Source organism: Camelina sativa, chromosome 5, assembly GCF_030686135.1.
Source record: "Camelina sativa cultivar CO46 ecotype springtype chromosome 5, ASM3068613v1".
Classification (NCBI taxonomy): domain Eukaryota; kingdom Viridiplantae; phylum Streptophyta; class Magnoliopsida; order Brassicales; family Brassicaceae; genus Camelina; species Camelina sativa.
The window spans coordinates 2380798-2398317 of NC_141884.1; the positions used below are offsets into that span (position 1 = coordinate 2380798).

At 32.0% G+C, this 17520-nt stretch overlaps 3 protein-coding genes and 2 long non-coding RNA genes across 7 annotated transcripts; 2 read left to right on the forward strand and 3 right to left on the reverse strand.

Annotated features, from left to right (window-relative positions):
• Positions 1-1980: 1980 nt before the first annotated feature.
• On the reverse strand, positions 1981-4997 carry LOC104785038 (uncharacterized). Of its 2 annotated transcripts, none has more exons than XR_015558165.1 (3): positions 4542-4997; positions 3979-4163; positions 1981-2256 (listed from the first exon to the last, which is right to left on the reverse strand). It is a non-coding gene; the product is annotated as an uncharacterized LOC104785038 (long non-coding RNA). The 2 variants fall into 2 exon arrangements; XR_015558166.1 differs by lacking the exon at positions 1981-2256 and adding an exon at positions 2890-3227 and having other exon boundaries at positions 4542-4911.
• Positions 4998-5777: 780 nt separating this feature from the next.
• On the forward strand, positions 5778-10423 carry LOC104785039 (transcription factor bHLH129). Of its 2 annotated transcripts, none has more exons than XM_010510164.2 (6): positions 5778-6294; positions 7736-8049; positions 8808-8939; positions 9049-9114; positions 9198-9266; positions 10037-10423. In XM_010510164.2, exons 1-6 carry the CDS (start codon positions 5997-5999, stop codon positions 10088-10090), a joined length of 933 nt encoding a protein of 310 aa, XP_010508466.1. In that variant the 5' UTR covers positions 5778-5996; the 3' UTR covers positions 10091-10423. The 2 variants fall into 2 exon arrangements, with proteins under 2 accessions (XP_010508466.1, XP_087307979.1); XM_087451853.1 differs by having other exon boundaries at positions 5873-6294; positions 9198-9327.
• A 237-nt stretch (positions 10424-10660) lies between these two features.
• Positions 10661-12124, forward strand: LOC104785041 (ras-related protein RABA5c). Its single transcript, XM_010510165.3, has 2 exons — positions 10661-11213; positions 11533-12124. Exons 1-2 carry the CDS (start codon positions 10880-10882, stop codon positions 11841-11843), a joined length of 645 nt encoding a protein of 214 aa, XP_010508467.1. The 5' UTR covers positions 10661-10879; the 3' UTR covers positions 11844-12124.
• Positions 12125-12590: 466 nt separating this feature from the next.
• Positions 12591-14480, reverse strand: LOC104785042 (pirin-like protein 2). The gene is made up of 7 exons (XM_010510166.3): positions 14149-14480; positions 14006-14055; positions 13819-13857; positions 13692-13720; positions 13542-13604; positions 13345-13445; positions 12591-13247 (listed from the first exon to the last, which is right to left on the reverse strand). The coding sequence occupies exons 1-7, from the start codon at positions 14328-14330 to the stop codon at positions 12743-12745; spliced, it is 969 nt and encodes a 322-aa protein (XP_010508468.2). The 5' UTR covers positions 14331-14480; the 3' UTR covers positions 12591-12742.
• A 2538-nt stretch (positions 14481-17018) lies between these two features.
• LOC104785043 (uncharacterized) lies at positions 17019-17338 on the reverse strand. Its single transcript, XR_767307.2, has 2 exons — positions 17308-17338; positions 17019-17204 (listed from the first exon to the last, which is right to left on the reverse strand). It is a non-coding gene; the product is annotated as an uncharacterized LOC104785043 (long non-coding RNA).
• Positions 17339-17520: the final 182 nt, after the last annotated feature.

A 17520-nucleotide genomic window follows, 5' to 3' on the forward strand; every position in this document is an offset into this window, starting at 1 on the left:
ATAGTAGTGACAAAACTGTATCAAGTATATGTCATTACCAAAATTGAATAACATGAAACAGGATGTTAGTTCACACAAGAGTCTTTTTCTTTCTTTACATAGACAGTTTAATGGAAGTTTCCCACTAAGAAGGTTTGGATGTTATATTATTAGCTCGCGGTCTTTCGAATGGTAAGTCTATGCATCCTAAAACAAGTCATTCATTTTACTTATGTCGATTTTAACAGTTGGCTGATTGGCTCTAAGGGACCCCACGGCGGCGTAATCTTGATAGCAGCCTCCAACAACTAACTTAGCCTCCCTCGTATGTCTCATCTTTAGGTCTCTGTTTGTTTAATTTTTTATTCTTGCGATTTGCGAATACAGTATATTTAACAACTCTTCATTATTTTTGTTCTTATTCTGATTAATAATTATTGAATATATGAATCATATAGAAGGTGGCCATGTCCATACTTTCTTAAGCTGCTCTATCTTGGAATTTGCTCCTAGTAAAGATGCTCTTATAGGTATCGACTCGATGAATATTCTTTAAAATAAAAAGTATTAGTTGCTTAATTATATATATATTAGGATCAGTTAACCGACGATGTTTTGAGATTAACCTTTTGTTTTCATGAACATTAACCAAATTTCAGTTTTTGGTTTATAAGATTAACCAATGGTTGTGGTTAGGCTGTCAAAATTGTCCACGAATGATTCCTTCACTAACCAGGGAAAAAAAAAGCAAACAAAATAAAATATATGAAAGATTTGTCCACTAATATATACTGGTCGGCGGTCGCTACTATACCTATAAGCTTGAAGATGTGTACAACAATTTTTCATTCACGGAACACATAAAATATTTCACCAAATGTGATAAAATCACCTATTTCTAGATTCTAAGCTTTCACAAATTTCTTCCAATTCAATCCACGGTTAATAATAATCCTTTGAGCAGCTTCTTTTTTTTTTTTTTTGTTCTTTTGTAGCCTAATTCTAACATTTTGAACAAAACCAGTACTAATTATCAACTTAAGCATTTTTCTCATGATTATCCATATAACGCTTGGACAATTTAATAGTAGCATACCTCTTCGGATCCCTTTTTGTTCTTGGACCATTTAGAACTTTTCAGCCACTAAAACCTCAGTGCGACAAGGAGATTTATGTAACTCGTTAGACAGAATGGTAAAGGCCAAATGTCCGTTCTTTGAATTCAGCTCAAGCAATTCCTTTACCGGAAAACATGTATAAAATATGTTGTTTTATCCAAAAATAGAATTTTTAAATTTTTTTAATGAAAATTCTACAATCTACCACTACTATTATAGTTGTTTTTTTTATTACAAATAACTTTCTCAAATTTCTTGTTAGTATTTTTCACTGTTTTTTTTGTGTGATGTTCATAATAAGTTTTAGCTAATATGTTTTATTTCAAGTTACCAAAAAAAAAGCATTTTTCTCATAATTTTAATAGTACCTCTTCTTAACTTAAGGCTTTATCAACTTCAGGCTTTAACCTTTCCTACAAATATTTGGTGTACATACTTACATTAATATGAATTTTAAGTTGATATCTTTAATGTGTTTAACTAGTTACATATGATGATTTAATCATTTTTTTTGTTAAAGATTTAGTCATATTCGTTTGTTCTGTTTGTTTTTAGAAAGGAGATTTAATCATATTGCTCTTTAACAAAAAAAAGAAAGATGTAATCATATTGTTGTAAACTAATTAATAATATTAATACGTATTGAAAAACAATGGTCCACGAGGTTTATCGCATAGTGTTGACAATTTATGTTAAAAGTTTATTTTCTGTCATTGCGTTTTAAACATAAAGAACTATGAACCTAAATTTTACAATATTTGAAAATTTTAAAACTTTAAAGAGATTAGTTATAAATATGTTACGTGCAGCACATTTTCACATAGTAATGTCCACGTCGCAGTATAGAGATAAATAACTCACATTCCATATATCATTATAACTCTTTGCTGCTTACGAGTCCCGTTTTACTTAAGAACTTACCCGTCAACTAATACGAATAACAAATTATATTAGGAAAATGACAGATTAACGTATTAGAGCTTATTTAAGTTATTAATATCCAATTAATAAACAAAATACAACATCTTACAGTTGTCAGAGATCATTTATTTCCTGACTCGTATGCTCTTCGTACCATGTCTTTCTCGTTCTCATCATTTTTTTTTTCTTTTCTTTTACTTATTTATGTACACCTTCTTCTTTTCTTTAAGCGACAGACCTGAGCATCATGTATCTAAAATTGTTAACGATCTAACTTCTAAATCTTTAGTAAAATAATGTTAATTATAGTTTTTAACTATCATCATCATTATCGAGTAATGATAATAATGACAGTACACTTCAAAAGTACTATTCATACCACAATGACTACATTAACCACATATCGTAATGATCATAATTTTCGTACCAAAGTACTGCTGCAAGCGAAATCTAGATATAAGGAAATTGAAAAAGAAATTAAAAGAAAATAAAAAGTCAGTTGGAATTTTTATTTCAGTATTTGCTGCATAAGAGAGTACCAATATCTACTTCATGATGGCTATGCCCGAAAGGGCGTGAAAAAAGAGCTTAGAGTCTTTCCTTTCTAGGGCTAAAGTAAAGTTAATTATCTTTATAGACTTTCTAGTGCACTGCTATAGAAGCTTTCTTCTTAATTGATAAAACATTTCCTTAATCCCATTTACATGTGATCTTTATATTATTGGTGCTTGTAGCTGTCTTAATTTTTGAAAATGACTAAGAAAGTAAATTCGATGATATCTTAATTTGTGTGAGCTATTCTCTTCACTTTTTAACCCTTTTTCTCACATGTTTTAATTTCCAGGGTATTTTTTCTTATGGTAGCAAGAGATTTTACGTGAAGCACATGACAATTAGTTTTGTGAATGATTTAAGAGCTACAATTAAATAGATATCTCAAAAGCAAAAGGAAGAAGTTACATAGAAAAATTGGTGTTTGGTAGGGGATATTGTGGTAGAATAAAATCCAAATATTAAAAATCTGAAGTTATGTATGACCTTTACGGATTCACAATTTTTAAAAGGTCATGATCAGTCTGATCCATATATAGGGTTGAAACCTCGTCGCAATTATATCAAATTCGTCAAGCTCGTCGTGTTGACTCATCAGCATTTAGTTGTAACGAGTAGAGCATTTGTCCAATTAGAATTAATATCACCACTTAAACACTAATACCAAAACCAAAATTTTATGAAACAAGTCAGTTTAACTCATCACAACATCGATAATTTCGGTTTTCGTAAACATAATATAAAATACTTGGAATTAATTAACTTAGTTTTCTAGCATATATGGGTATTAGGTAGTCATTACTAAACTCATACATTAATCGCAAACTTTTCCAATAAAAAAACAACAGCAAAAACTTTTTAAATAATTGTATACGTAAGAAATGCGCTGAGCATACATCAACATTTGGAGTTTCATACTTGGAAATCAGAATCACTTATAATTAGTTAGTTTTCATGAAGTTGAAAATGATTGGATCAAATAACCAATGTCATCTTTTAGTTATTGACTTATTGTATACATGGTTTATGTCAACGTACATACAGTAATTAACAGATAAATTACAGTGAAAATATAAAATTTTAAAAGTAATAAAATATAATTACGTCAATATTTGCAAGTTTCGCAAAAAAGTAGTCTTTAGATATATAATATATTTCCTTTTTAGAAACAAAGCATGTACTGTATGTTCATTTGAAATTTGCTAGCTAATAGCAAACATCCAAATTGGGTTAGTTCTCTCGCATTGTCTTATAAACTTAGTATACAAATTTTCATTATTAAAAATATTAGAAAAGGTGAAAAGAACAATTGAATGAAAAAAAAAAATTAAAACCTTTTCTGTAAAAGTTTTGAAATTTATTAATTTTGAATTGAACAAAAAAAAAAAAAGAAGGGATTAGAATTAACCTGGTCCAAATGACGCATTTTCTTAATGGGCCTGTTATTTCTTGATGGACTGGAAATCAAATTCTGTTTCTGTTGGGGGTTTTGTAAAGACTCCAAGGGGTTTGATGACTTTGCGGTGGCTTCATGACATAGCGGTGATGGAACAGAGTTAGGTGGCACTGGCACGGACTGAATCTCGACATTGACTGATGGATCAAACCAAAGTAATTTATGTAAATTATTGATTTCGCAGACTAATGTTTAGAAAATAATCTATTTTTTTTAGTAATTATTTGATCTACATAAATCGATGTTAAAATTAGTTTCAATTTTTATAAATAATTTTGATAATTAAGTCATTTACATAAATAATTACAATAAAATAAAATTGAATATTTTCTCCAAATAAAAAATAAGCAAAGAAATTGTGTTACAAATGTATAATTACAAGATTAATAATTAGATAAAAATATATAGTTGATCAAAACAACAAATTACTAAGAGAAACCTCGTTATCTCCGTTAATACTAATACGGCTTAAGAAAACACAAGATATAAGTAAGCTTTGTATTCTATGGTTTTACCTCTTCTCATCTTGCACTTGTGTTATACTGTTATATATGGAAAACTATAGACACAAATTAAATTGGCGATCATATATGTATGATTAGTTTGGATACTATGCAAATGGTGCTATTTGCAGATTCGATATTGTGACGACTATGTCAACTCACTTAGAAATTGATAAAACGGTTTATCAAAAAGGGATGAAACAACAAAATTAAGCAACAGTATGGCTCTTTAGCAGGAACGACTACAAATTCTTTTGCTACTTAACGTGAGATAAAGAAGGCTTCTATAACTCGATTAAAGAGATTTGGATGATTGACGACAAACAGCTTGAACTCATCACCACTAGCAATCGTAGTCATATTGGTACGTTATAATATTTGTGAAGTCGGCATTATTGAGGGCTTTGTCAAAATATAAGGAAAATGGAATCCAAATCAACTGTTTTTTTAAAACAAATACAATGGTCTACTCTATCCCAATCCATGGGCGTTCACCATATATAGTTTAATAAAAAGTACATGTGTACTTTTTGTTTATAAATCAACTAATCTTATATATGTAAAATTGTAATTTTTTTATTTTTGTCATGGCCTGCCTTTGTCTTGGATCATATGGGGTGGACGAAAACATGAACGAGAAACATAGTTTTTTAAAATCAAAAATAAATCATAAGTTTCCGACTATCTGTAAACCATAATACAGTATAAAGTACAAAGTTAAACAGCAAGTTGTTTCCCCTATTAATACAAAAATGGAATCTTAACGACCCACTTGACGAATGATGATAATTAATTATACCATTACATATTAGTTTCATTACCCCAAAAATAATGTAGGCGGCTTCGATTTTATGTACATGTATGTATTCACCCAAATTTCTATAAACCACCATTTTGATATTTGATTCTCTCTATACATCCCCGAGGTCATATTAACGATACATCATATTTAACTCCACTTAATTGTTTTTTTGGCATTAAAATTCTACTAGTAAAGTAATTAAACCATTCAACCCCCATAAAACCAGAACGATTATATACATATGATATGACATATCCAACCAACATCTTCACTTCGATCCATAATTAATGATACTAAGTTATACGAAGAAAAAAAACACCACAAATTAATTATATATAGAGTTTAAAACAACGTCAAACCACCATCTGTCAGCCACGTGAGGTGCACGTGCGTTGACGGGGACCGTGAGAGCAGTCGAAGACTCCCTCTTCGTCAAGCACAAGGCCACAAGCCATCGCTCTAATTTGTTACCCTAATTGCTTTAATTAATTAAATTATAACAATCCTAACTATAATTAGTAACCCTCTTCCTTTATCATATTAATTAATCAACTACTCATAATCTCCCTCTCTCTCTCTTTCCCTCAACCCTCTCCTCCTCTCAAGATTTTTTCCCTAACCATTAGATTAACTTTTGTAGGGTTTTTTTTTTCGTTTTCTAATTCATGTACCCTCCTAATTCCTCTAAGTCCTCCGGTCCAGACGGTGTCGACGCCGATATCAACCAATATGACTCAGCCGCTGGAGCCACCCGTGATTTCTCCTCTCTTGGCTCTCAAACGTCCCACCATCCTCTGCCTCCGCCGCGGCAGCAGCATCACAATCCCAACGTCGTTGGACATTACATCTCAGGCGAACCATCTTCCGTCGGATTTGATTCCGGAGCTTCTTCTTCTTCTTTGTTCCGACACAGAAGCTCTCCGGCTGGATTCTACGACCAACATCTTCCCACTGATCCCAACGGTAACTTTTCTTTTTTTACCCCACCAAAGCGTCCGCTTCTTAATTAATTTGAATTTAATTTAGAACTGAATCTAGCCGACTTATATTTTTACAGATTACACAATAAACATATGAATAATTTTTCTTTAGTGAGTTAAACTTTTGTTTTACATATTAGTTAATTTGTTGCACTATTGAATATATTTTGTTTACATTATTTCATTTTTAACCCTATCTAATTAAATCAAATTTAATAAAATCCATAATTGTGTTAAACAATTATTATTATTTAAAAAATAATAATTCTATGTTATTTTATATGATATATCCATAAACGAGTGAATTGGTTTAGCTAACGCGTAACTTTGACTTACTGTAATATCTACCATGGTAGTCTTGATTTTGTTTCGATTAATGGAAAATGTTTGGTTTCTCTCCATATAGAAAAAGGGATACGACTTTTGTTTTTTCTTTTAATTAAATTACAATATGATCTCATCAACCACGTAACTGAAAATCTATTACACATGTTAGTTTCCAAAATATCTTTCTAATAGATATTTGCTTCAGTTAACAGTTATAATCTATCTCTAGATCTTTATACACACCTTTCTCTTTCATTTTCTGACTGGAGAAAGTAACCATTGCTGATCATAATTAGTCACATATAATATATATGTACACATTTATATGCATGAATAATCAAATACGTATTTCCAAGAGTGGCAAGTTGTATGTTTTAATAATGTAATTTAATGCAAATAGCGTGTAATATAAAACATACACTTGCCAAAAGTATATGTTATAAAAAACGAATCGTTGCAAAAAGAAATAAAAGTTATACTCCACTTGAAAATATTTTATCCATCCCACTTGCTCTTTTCTTCTGACAAAGCAGCCATGAGGGCCGACCCTGCTGACATGGCTTCATCATAGTCACTATGTTGATTTTTTGGATACGCCTACTTGTCATTATATATAATCGAGTTATTACTATAGTGTTGGTTGCGAGTGATTGTTTATATTATTTTTGGGCAATTTGATCGTCGGTTCATTGTATCCATTTGGTTTACTTTCCCCTGTAATCCATGTGCGAGCCCCAAGAAAATTTACCCCCTCTTGCATTATTATATACACACATTACAAATACAACACACTAGTCATTTTTATAGAATAATAATAGGAATTCGAATAGTGAATATTTCTAAAGATTCTTCTCATGAATTGTTATTCTCTACCAAATTGGCGATAAATAAAATATAAGTAGAGACAAAGGAAGGGGTCCTCGAGTCTCTAGTCTCTAAAGACGACCCATTCTCTTCTTTGTCTTATACATTTTTTAAAAATCGTACTGGTTATTAAAATACTGAGATATATAACATAACCCTACATTACTACATTATATACATTACATCTCTTTCTTTCTCTTTCGATCAAGATTTGTTAATGGATGAGGGAACAGGTTTTTCTCTAGGACGGCCGAACGGAGGATACGGCGGCGGTGGAGGAGGAGGAGGAGAGAGAGGGCCGTCGAGGTTGAAGTCGGAGCTAAGATTCTCCGGCGGGAGTAGTAGTCATCAAGAACATAATTCCCTACCGCGAATCTCGGAAGTTGAAGCGGCTGCGGCGGCTATAAACGGTGTCGCATCGAGTAGTATGAATTTTGGAAATGATCATACTAACAACTGGGATAACTCGTCTTCTCATATCAGTTTCACCATTGATCAACCCGGAAAAAGGTCCAAGAACTCCGACTTTTTCACCTTAGAAACTCAGGTATTTTCTATGCCCGCGGTTACTCTATCTATTTATGTTGTATGAATACTTTTTAGATTAGTTACTTACTTGTTATACAAAAAAGTTAATAATTCTTGGATTCTTATTGGTAAAGGGGGGAAAAGAGTGTGAATATTCCTAAAGTTTAATGGAATTGTGTATTAGTATTAGTTTGCATAAGCTTAGGGAAGGTTCACAATATGCTACGAAATCATATAATAGTGTGTCATATAATATGAAATCTATAAATCAATTTAGATTCCATGTAGTGAGCAATAGGATTCCAAGTCGAATTATTGCCGAAAAATCTGTCTAAGCCAAATTATTACTGGTTTTGTGTTATACATTACAGTTCTTGGAAAAGGTTTACGACTTACATATGTATATTGTTCAAGTCCTTCGCAAACAAATGCTTTTTCTTTTGTGTTTTTGTTATATATATAACTGATCCAAACAAATGAATAGCCTAAAGAAGGTTTATTTATGATTCACAAGTTGTATGCTAACAAATGATATTGTAGTGTGTATCATATAACAATAGAACTACAAGTTGAAATAGATGTCAATCAGAATGCGAATGCCAATAAGGGAAATAGATTGGGGAGGTTTATGATTGATTTATGTGTATATTGTTCACTAGCCCTTTGCTACCAAATTTTGTGTACAGTTTTTTTCATTGATTTATATATGTTGGTTTGATTAAGATATTCGTTTAGTTGGTTCATTAATTCCATAATATACATGGTTTGATTTTGTAGTTTAGCATGCCGCAAACATCTCTGGAAATGGCGAGAATGGAGAACTTGATGAATATCCCAGAGGACTCGGTGCCTTGTAGGGTTAGGGCCAAGCGCGGCTTTGCGACTCACCCGCGTAGCATCGCTGAAAGGGTTAGTTTTATTCTATCATTTTGATAATTATTATTGAATACCCATAAATTATATATTTAGAAATTAAAGAAGACAAGAGTATAAATTTAGTTTGTGGGTGTGTGTATAGGAGAGAAGAACAAGAATAAGCGGGAAGCTAAAGAAACTACAAGAACTAGTGCCCAATATGGATAAAGTAAGGGATACTAATTAATGTTTTTTTATTTTAGTTTGGTGTAATCTTATAAATTTATAATTAAGGTTTGAAAATATTGGCAGCAAACGAGCTACGCAGACATGTTGGATTTGGCTGTTGAACATATCAAAGGTCTTCAGCACCAAGTAGAGGTGCGTCCTTATATATCAATCTATGTTGTGCAAAGTGACATTTTCTCAAATGGAAGTAAAGGTATAAATCCTTTGTACACGTTGAGAAAATGTTACCATAAAGCCAAATTATAGAATTTTATACACATAATTATGGTCATATATAGTGGTCACGTAAGTGATTCATGGATCAATATCAATCTTTACTCGGACGTACTTTCTTCCCACTGCGAAAATTACATGACAACTACTAAGTTTTGAAGTAACTCAAGGTGTTTATCTAAATCATGGGTGATCATGTGAGAAAGTGTTAAGTAAAATAATGTCATTGATCTCTTTGTTATACTAATAATAGTGTTTGATTAGGTTCACTTAAATTATTTTCAGCTATTAAACATTAATAATACTCTTCTAAACTTTCATAATATATAGAAGTACTATAAGAATTATGCATAATTGCTCTACTGAGGGCTAAGGCATACAGATAGATGTTTATAATAATAGATGGCATACAGATACATATCACTCAGTCAATCAATGCATTGATCTGCGTCGTGTTTGTGGTTAGATTCTGAGAGGTCCCATAAACTGACTCACATCACATGTTATGTTATTAATTATTCAAGTATGCATAGCTAGGAAAAAGGAATCGATTTGAACTTTTTTAAGAAAAATCAAACCAAACAAATGGAAAATGAGATTTCAAAAAATATATGGATCGGAGTTTGTATAATATTTCACACACAGACACACTAACGTACGTATATATATTGTTATTTGTTCAAGTGCAGTCACTGGAAAAGGGAATGGAGAGATGTACTTGTGGGGCATGCAAGAAGCGATGATCATGAATGATATATGTTTCCAAGTATGAGTCACAAATAAAGTATAGAAGAAAAGGAAACAAAGGAACCAATTCAAAAGACAGAAAAGAGAAACATAGCAAAGAAAAAAAAACAAATATTTTGGAGGTATAAAAGAAAGAGTGATGATGATGGATTGGAGTTAATGAAGGTGGTTTAATTTGTCACTCTCTCAAATTAAGACTTGACCTTAATTGTTAACTTAAAACTCCATCAATCGATTTTTTTCTTCTTCATCTTCTTTAAAATTGGTTAATCTAAGCTTTAGAGCAAAACCCATTTACTTGTTATTCGAAAAAGATGTGCCTTTGTGTATATATATATATATATAGCAACTCAATCCTAATTTTTGATATGTGAACTGAACTCAAATGTATAAATTAAACCACAACTAAACCAAATATCATATTTTTGAAGAAGAAAAAAAAAAGTTAGGAATACCAATATTTTTCCTTTTTTAATATCAGTGGAAAATTCAGTGGCTACCATTTATTTTATTATCAAAAGAATTTATTCTTCTTCTTTTAAACAAAATTTTTATAGAAAATTAATAAATCTCTTTTTCTTCAACAATTTTAGATAACTTATTAATAAAAAAAATCAGATTTTGTTTTCTTTTTTAACAAGTAAAATATTACTAATGATGGAAATATAAATTTCACAGTCTCACAAAAACAAAGCTTCCATTAATCTCTCTCTCTCTCTCTCTCTCTCACTCTTTCTAAATCAAAGGCGTTAATACAGAGAAAGAAGACGATCAGAGAGAGAGAGATGTCAGACGACGACGAGAGAGGTGAAGAGTACCTCTTCAAGATTGTTATCATCGGTGATTCCGCCGTCGGCAAATCAAATCTCCTAACCCGCTACGCCCGCAACGAGTTCAATCCCAATTCCAAAGCAACCATCGGCGTCGAGTTCCAGACTCAGAGCATGGTCATCGACGGCAAAGAGGTCAAAGCTCAGATTTGGGATACCGCCGGTCAAGAACGCTTCCGCGCTGTTACTTCTGCTTATTACCGTGGCGCCGTCGGTGCTCTCGTCGTCTATGATATCACTCGCAGCTCCACTTTCGAAAACGTCGGTCGCTGGCTCGATGAACTCAACAGTATGTCTTTTCTTTCTTAGATCTGAGCGTTGATTTCGATTGAGATTTGGATTTAGATTTGATTAGGTGTGAACTTTTTTAGGATTGAATCATTGTGATAGTGATGCTCCTAATGAGAATGTTTAGATCTGAATGATTTATGAAGATGATGACTTCATTAGACTTTGATTCAAAGCCAAGTCAAAATTATCTAATTCATTAAGGTTTCTAATTAGGTCTTGATTGTTTAGTAGAACTTGTGATGAACATTGGATCTGTATATATATATATATACTCTACTGAGCTTTCAGATTGTGATAAGTTTGGGTTTATGATGCAGCTCATTCAGATACAACAGTAGCAAAAATGCTTATTGGAAACAAGTGTGATCTCGAGAGTATAAGAGCTGTGAGTGTTGAGGAAGGCAAAAGTCTTGCGGAGTCTGAAGGTTTGTTTTTCATGGAGACATCTGCGTTGGACTCAACCAATGTGAAGACGGCTTTCGAGATGGTTATTCGTGAGATCTATAGCAATATGAGTCGAAAGCAACTGAACTCTGATTCTTACAAAGAGGAACTATCTTCGAATCGTGTTAGTTTGGTCAAGAACGATAACGAAGGGACAAAGACTTTCTCTTGCTGTTCGAGGTAACAACATCTTTGTTTGGTTTTCGGGTTGAATCGTGTTCTCCCTTTTAACTTATATAGAAAAAAGACAAAGAGACATTATTTTTAGCTCTCAATTTGAATGAAAGTTAAAGAAGAAGAAGAAGAAAGAAAAAAAAGGATTTTTGAGTTTCTTTGTTCACAGATACAGAAGAAATTGGATGATAAGAAGTGTATAAGTTATTTATGTACTCTCATTTCTACTTCCTACTTTGTAACTTTTGTAAACTTACAGAGTTGTTATATCAATTTTTATATTTTCCAGTAGCTTTTTACAGAGAGTGTTATATCAATTTTTATAGTTTAATCATAATGTTGAACTTGAATCACTATACTACTAGAAATTGTATTATTTTTATAAATTGAAGAGTTGAATAGCAATTTGAGATAAATTATTTAGAAAAGTTATATATTTTGCCATCAGCATCACAAAAATGATAATGTCAAAGTTTTTTTTTTATATATAGTTACAAATACGTTTAAACTTAAAAGTAACAATCATGTTTATGTCACTTCACCATGTTAAACGCGTTTGGTAATCAACAATTGTTTCGTCTATGTCTTATTCACATTCAGACATTCTAAGAAAGTAAGAATCATTGAAAGTGTCTTATGCTTTCTTCATATACCAATATATAATTAGTATGAACAGTTTGTAATTTTAGACTTAATTGTGGAAGAACTTGGTAATGATGACTACTAGGTTGGAACTGAAAAAAAAAAGTCAGCCTCGGATTTAATGGGTTCCCACCCACAAATTTAGCAAATGATATTAAAAATACATGTTTATATATTTTCATTTTATTATTTTCCAAATTAGAAACACACATAAAATAAAATAAAGTTGAAAAAAATAAAATAGTGATTTATTATTATTAGGGTCTCTTATTGTGACCTCCAATGCTTAGCCATCTCGAAACCATTTTTACCATAATGATAATCTTCAATGGTCATATCAATCTCAGCTTGAGTATTCATCACGAACGGACCGTACTGAACCACCGGTTCACCAATCGGTTCTCCAGCTATCAACACAAACCTCAATATCTTCGAAGATGACTTGTTCCACGCGCTAACACCATCATTCCCTGGTCCGAAAACCACAACGTTGTGTGCCGAAACAGGAGAAGCGTTAGAGGACCCGGACCCGAAAACGCAGCCACCTTCACCGCTTTCTAGAACGTAAGCAAACGCGTTCCAAGATTCAGGAACGTTCTGGTGGATGTGAGCTCCTGGTTGGAGAGTAAAATCAAGAAACATAGTAGGTGTTCTCGTGTAAACAGGGGATTGGATTCCCATTGATTCTCCTGCTATGACTTTGACTTCAACACCGTTTGCTTCAGCTCTTGGTATGTCTGAATGCGACAGTTCTTGGTAGTTTGGTTCTATCCTGTCGAAACCAAGTCAATAAAGAAAGAATCAGTTTCCGGTTTAGAAACTCCAAATATGTATGTATATGTGGAATATGAGAGAGTTGGTTTATTTACATTTTCTCATTGGAGGAAAGATTGATCCAAAGCTGTAAACCATTGTTTATTTCTTCTTCAGGCATTTCAGAATGAATGATTCCTCTTCCTGCAGTCATCCACTGTAATAAAAAGTCAAGAAGCTTTTTTAAGTAATTAAAATCGTTGAATATTGAATAATTAAAGTGTTGAATAAGATTTTTTATTATGTAAAATACCTGAACATCACCAGCATAAATTGTACCCTTATGGCCTTTGAAGTCTTGATGAGTGATTCCTCCCTAAACCAAAATTTTTAATTCGTATAAGATAAATTTTAAAACGTTTTAGAAAAGATTTATAATCACATAAATGTTTTATTTAATTACCTCTAGTACGTATGTAACAGTTTCAAAACCTGTTCATCATAATTTCCACAAAATGTTAGAGATACATTGGATAAAACATTTTAAAAAATGGTGTCTATGTCATCTATATATGTAATGTGATATTGACCTCTATGAGGATGATCAGGGAATCCAGCTGGAGGCGAAACTGCTCCAAAGAAAGAAGAAAAAACAGAGTAAATACTTGTTTTATGATGGATAATAAAGAAATAAAAATGACTGCTTATTTTAATGGATAGATAAAATATAAATAAATAAAAATGGTTGGCTTGCAAAGGAAATTTTCAAGAATATACCGGAGAATTCATCTAGCATCAAGAACGGATCCAACAACTTTTGCTCACTCCTGAATTCATAAAAAAAAAAAAAAAATACAAATAAAAACCCATAAAATTTCTCAAGACTTGAAAAATCATTGAAGAAGAGACTAATAAGGAACCTGGAAATGCCGCGTCTAACGACGGCTCCATCGCCTTCTTTCTGAAGCTTAGCGAAGACTTTCTTGATGACAGGTCTTGACACGAAATCTTGGGAAGAAGAAGACATTGATCTGATGTTGGTAAACCTAAATGAAAACAAACCTCCAAGCGTTTTTGCTCTGTTTATAGCAGCAGCTCTCATGTACTTTTAACAAAGTCTCTTCTTGTGTTTTCTTCTCGGTACTTATATAAGTATAAAACGAATTTGGATGAGTGTGTGTGTGTTTGGGTATGTGATTCTGTGTGGCTATTTATAGAGAGACTAGAGAGAGGATCAAGACGGCTTTTGAATGGTTTGTGGGGTCCTCCTAATGGGGCTTCAAAAAAAGCATACACCGCCGCATTGTTTGGAACCTTCACGGGATGCATTGTGTCATCCTCACGTCATTATGATCCAACCTTTTTAGTATTTTCTGATATAATCTCTAAATATTGAGTAATTCTCTAGCTTCCAATCTGGCTTTTGATTTTTTATTTTTCCAGTATGTCATATTAAATAGTCGAATGTTCCATTAACAGAAAGATTTTATAACCAAACTATATTGATACTGAAACTTTTTTTCTTTTGGGTAGAGGAGACAAAGTAAAAAAGTTTTTGAGCTATGAGATAGTGAAAAAGTAACAAGACTTTAATGTTTTGAAATACTTTTTTTTTTTAACCAATCTGATTTGATAATTTCGGATAAATTAAACCCTCAATTTAGAAGTTTTAAAATATGGATAATAACTTCGAAGACCAGTTCAAAAGTGAAACGAAATAGTAAGAGATTATCTCTAGACTTTTTAGCCAGCGTGTAACTTGGGGACATGACACGTGTAAATTTTTGCATACATAGTCACATATGTAACCTTGACGTCATCAAATTTTGGGGTTACACAAACATATTATCATCTAATCTAATTCGCATGAATTAAAAAACTGGCAAGTAATGCGTTCGCATTTAGAAATATCAGAAACACACATAAAAATGACTCAAGGCTAACGTCATAGGAATAATAAAAGTAAGTCACTTTCGATACGAATGATTTGGCCATCATCAGAAATGACTCCGTATTCTTTTCTTTCCATCAGAAACATTAAGGAAGAATCGAATTGCTTTTCTCTTTTTCTTTTTCTTCAATTTTTGTGGTAAAAGAAAAAAAAAAAAAAAGTTAAAAAGAAAGATTTGCATCACCTTGTCAAATCTTATACTTAGAAAATTATTAGTTTATCAATCTTCATCGCTAGAGGACTAGATCGTATCTCATTTTGGTTACATATATAACATACATTTTTGTAAATGATCAAAGATGTAGGTAGAGGCACTCTTGTAGTTTCCCTTAATCGATGTCTAATGTCGGTATTGCTCGACTCATAAATGATACTATGTTTTTGCGCTTAGATTGGCTTTCCATGATCAGTAGTCTTTACCACACTTAAGCCTGCATGGATGACTTCCCTCCACGCTTTTGCAGTTTGAAGCCACAAAATAGCTAATCCCAAAAAAAACAAATTGTGACATATAATATGCCTAAGCAATACGTGTGCTTTAAAATATACACATAGACATTAATTGTCGACTTAATGAGTGTCGATGAATTGTTTTTTCTCCTTTGCCAAAATAATTTTAAAAAAAAACTATATTAAGATGGACCCGCTACTAAATATTTTAAGAACATTCAATTATTACACACTTCCTCGTTTCTGTTTGCCAGTAGGCTACCTAATCATATGGAAAAAAGGATAAAGTTAAACTTCATTTTTAAACTTATGAGTGATATATATACTGATAACTGATATGTATGTAAACTATACAATTTTTTTTTTTAAAAACCAACTATGAATGAACCACTCAAAAACATCTATTTCGACAATTTTAATCTGTTATTATGGCTGGTTAAAAATGATCATAATACACATAATTAAAATCTTAATGAGTTACAAATATATGAGGTGTAATACAGAGGATCTGAAACCATTTAATTTATATCAATAATGCTATAGGAAATCTTATATTTCTTTGAATATATCAACAGACATAAGATATGGAACAACACCAATACACAACCACGATTTGACTAAAATTTAATGTAATAATCAGTCATTATGAAAAAATAGGATTGAGAATAAAATACCCATTAAGTCGTCCAGTTGACATTTTTACTCTACAATATAGGTGCCTTCACAAGCAACAACACTAATCAAATAGAGCTATGAACTGTATACTAAAAAGCAAAGCCATGAGAAATCTACATTATCTTGAAAGTATGTTATAATGGGATCATTATATATGCTTCATCTTTCATAAAACTAAAAAAAAAAAAGACACTAGTTTGAATGTTTCTTGTTTAATGGAAAGTTCTAAAGTCAAACATCTAGAAGCGCTTTGGGTGGTGTTTCCACTATTTTCTGCATTTGTGGGATCTTCTTCCCCACCCATCTATTGGACAAACCCACAATCCCAAAACACACAAACACACTTTCTCAGAGATGTATACATATATAGATAATATTACTCTTTCTTATTATTCATTTGACATTGAGAGTTTTTTTCTTTCAGTGAGTCTTAGTGCACTACTTTAAACCCAAAACGAACACTAACACAATATTGCATTCCTCTCACAAACTAATTCATGAATATTCTCCCTCTCTATCGTACAACAGATCAAGTATTGCAAAAGCAAAGTAGTGGTCTTCGGAATCCAATTTACTTGTAGTAATGATATGGTTTCAATCCATTACAATTTTATGCATGTGAAACATTGCAACGGTTGCTTTTCGCTGCATTAGCTCGATCTAAGAATCTCATAACAGTGATAAGTTAGAATTCTTTAAAAGATCTCAGAGGTAAAGAAACAGACAAGTATAGATTTAATTTGATGATTTTTAAGAATTTGATACAATTAATGAACAGTCATTTATTTTTTCTTCTTCTTTAGGTTTGGAGCAGGCTTTGGACCATACATGCAGATACGTAGTCTTCCTTCTAAGACTCTCTGATGGAAGCAGTTTTTATACAAATCCCAAAATTCATCTCTGCATATATCAAACAAAATAAATAATCAGAAAAAGATTCCTTGACGTATGTGGCTAATGAAGGCCAATGGGTCAGCTTGTTCAAGAGTGGAAGAAACCAGACCTGACTTGCGGCAATGTGAATAAGGAAAATCTTCTCTGTTCTTGCCTCAATCTTCAATTATATTCATTTTTATTTTTTTTCTTCTAGTACGGACCTAATCGAGAGTTTGTTGTGAAATTTGTACCGGTGAGAGTGGCAAACCTTGCTCGGGTCTGCCCTTTTTGTTATATGCATATAATTTGATAAATACACGTTTACTTTTTTTCTTTATAT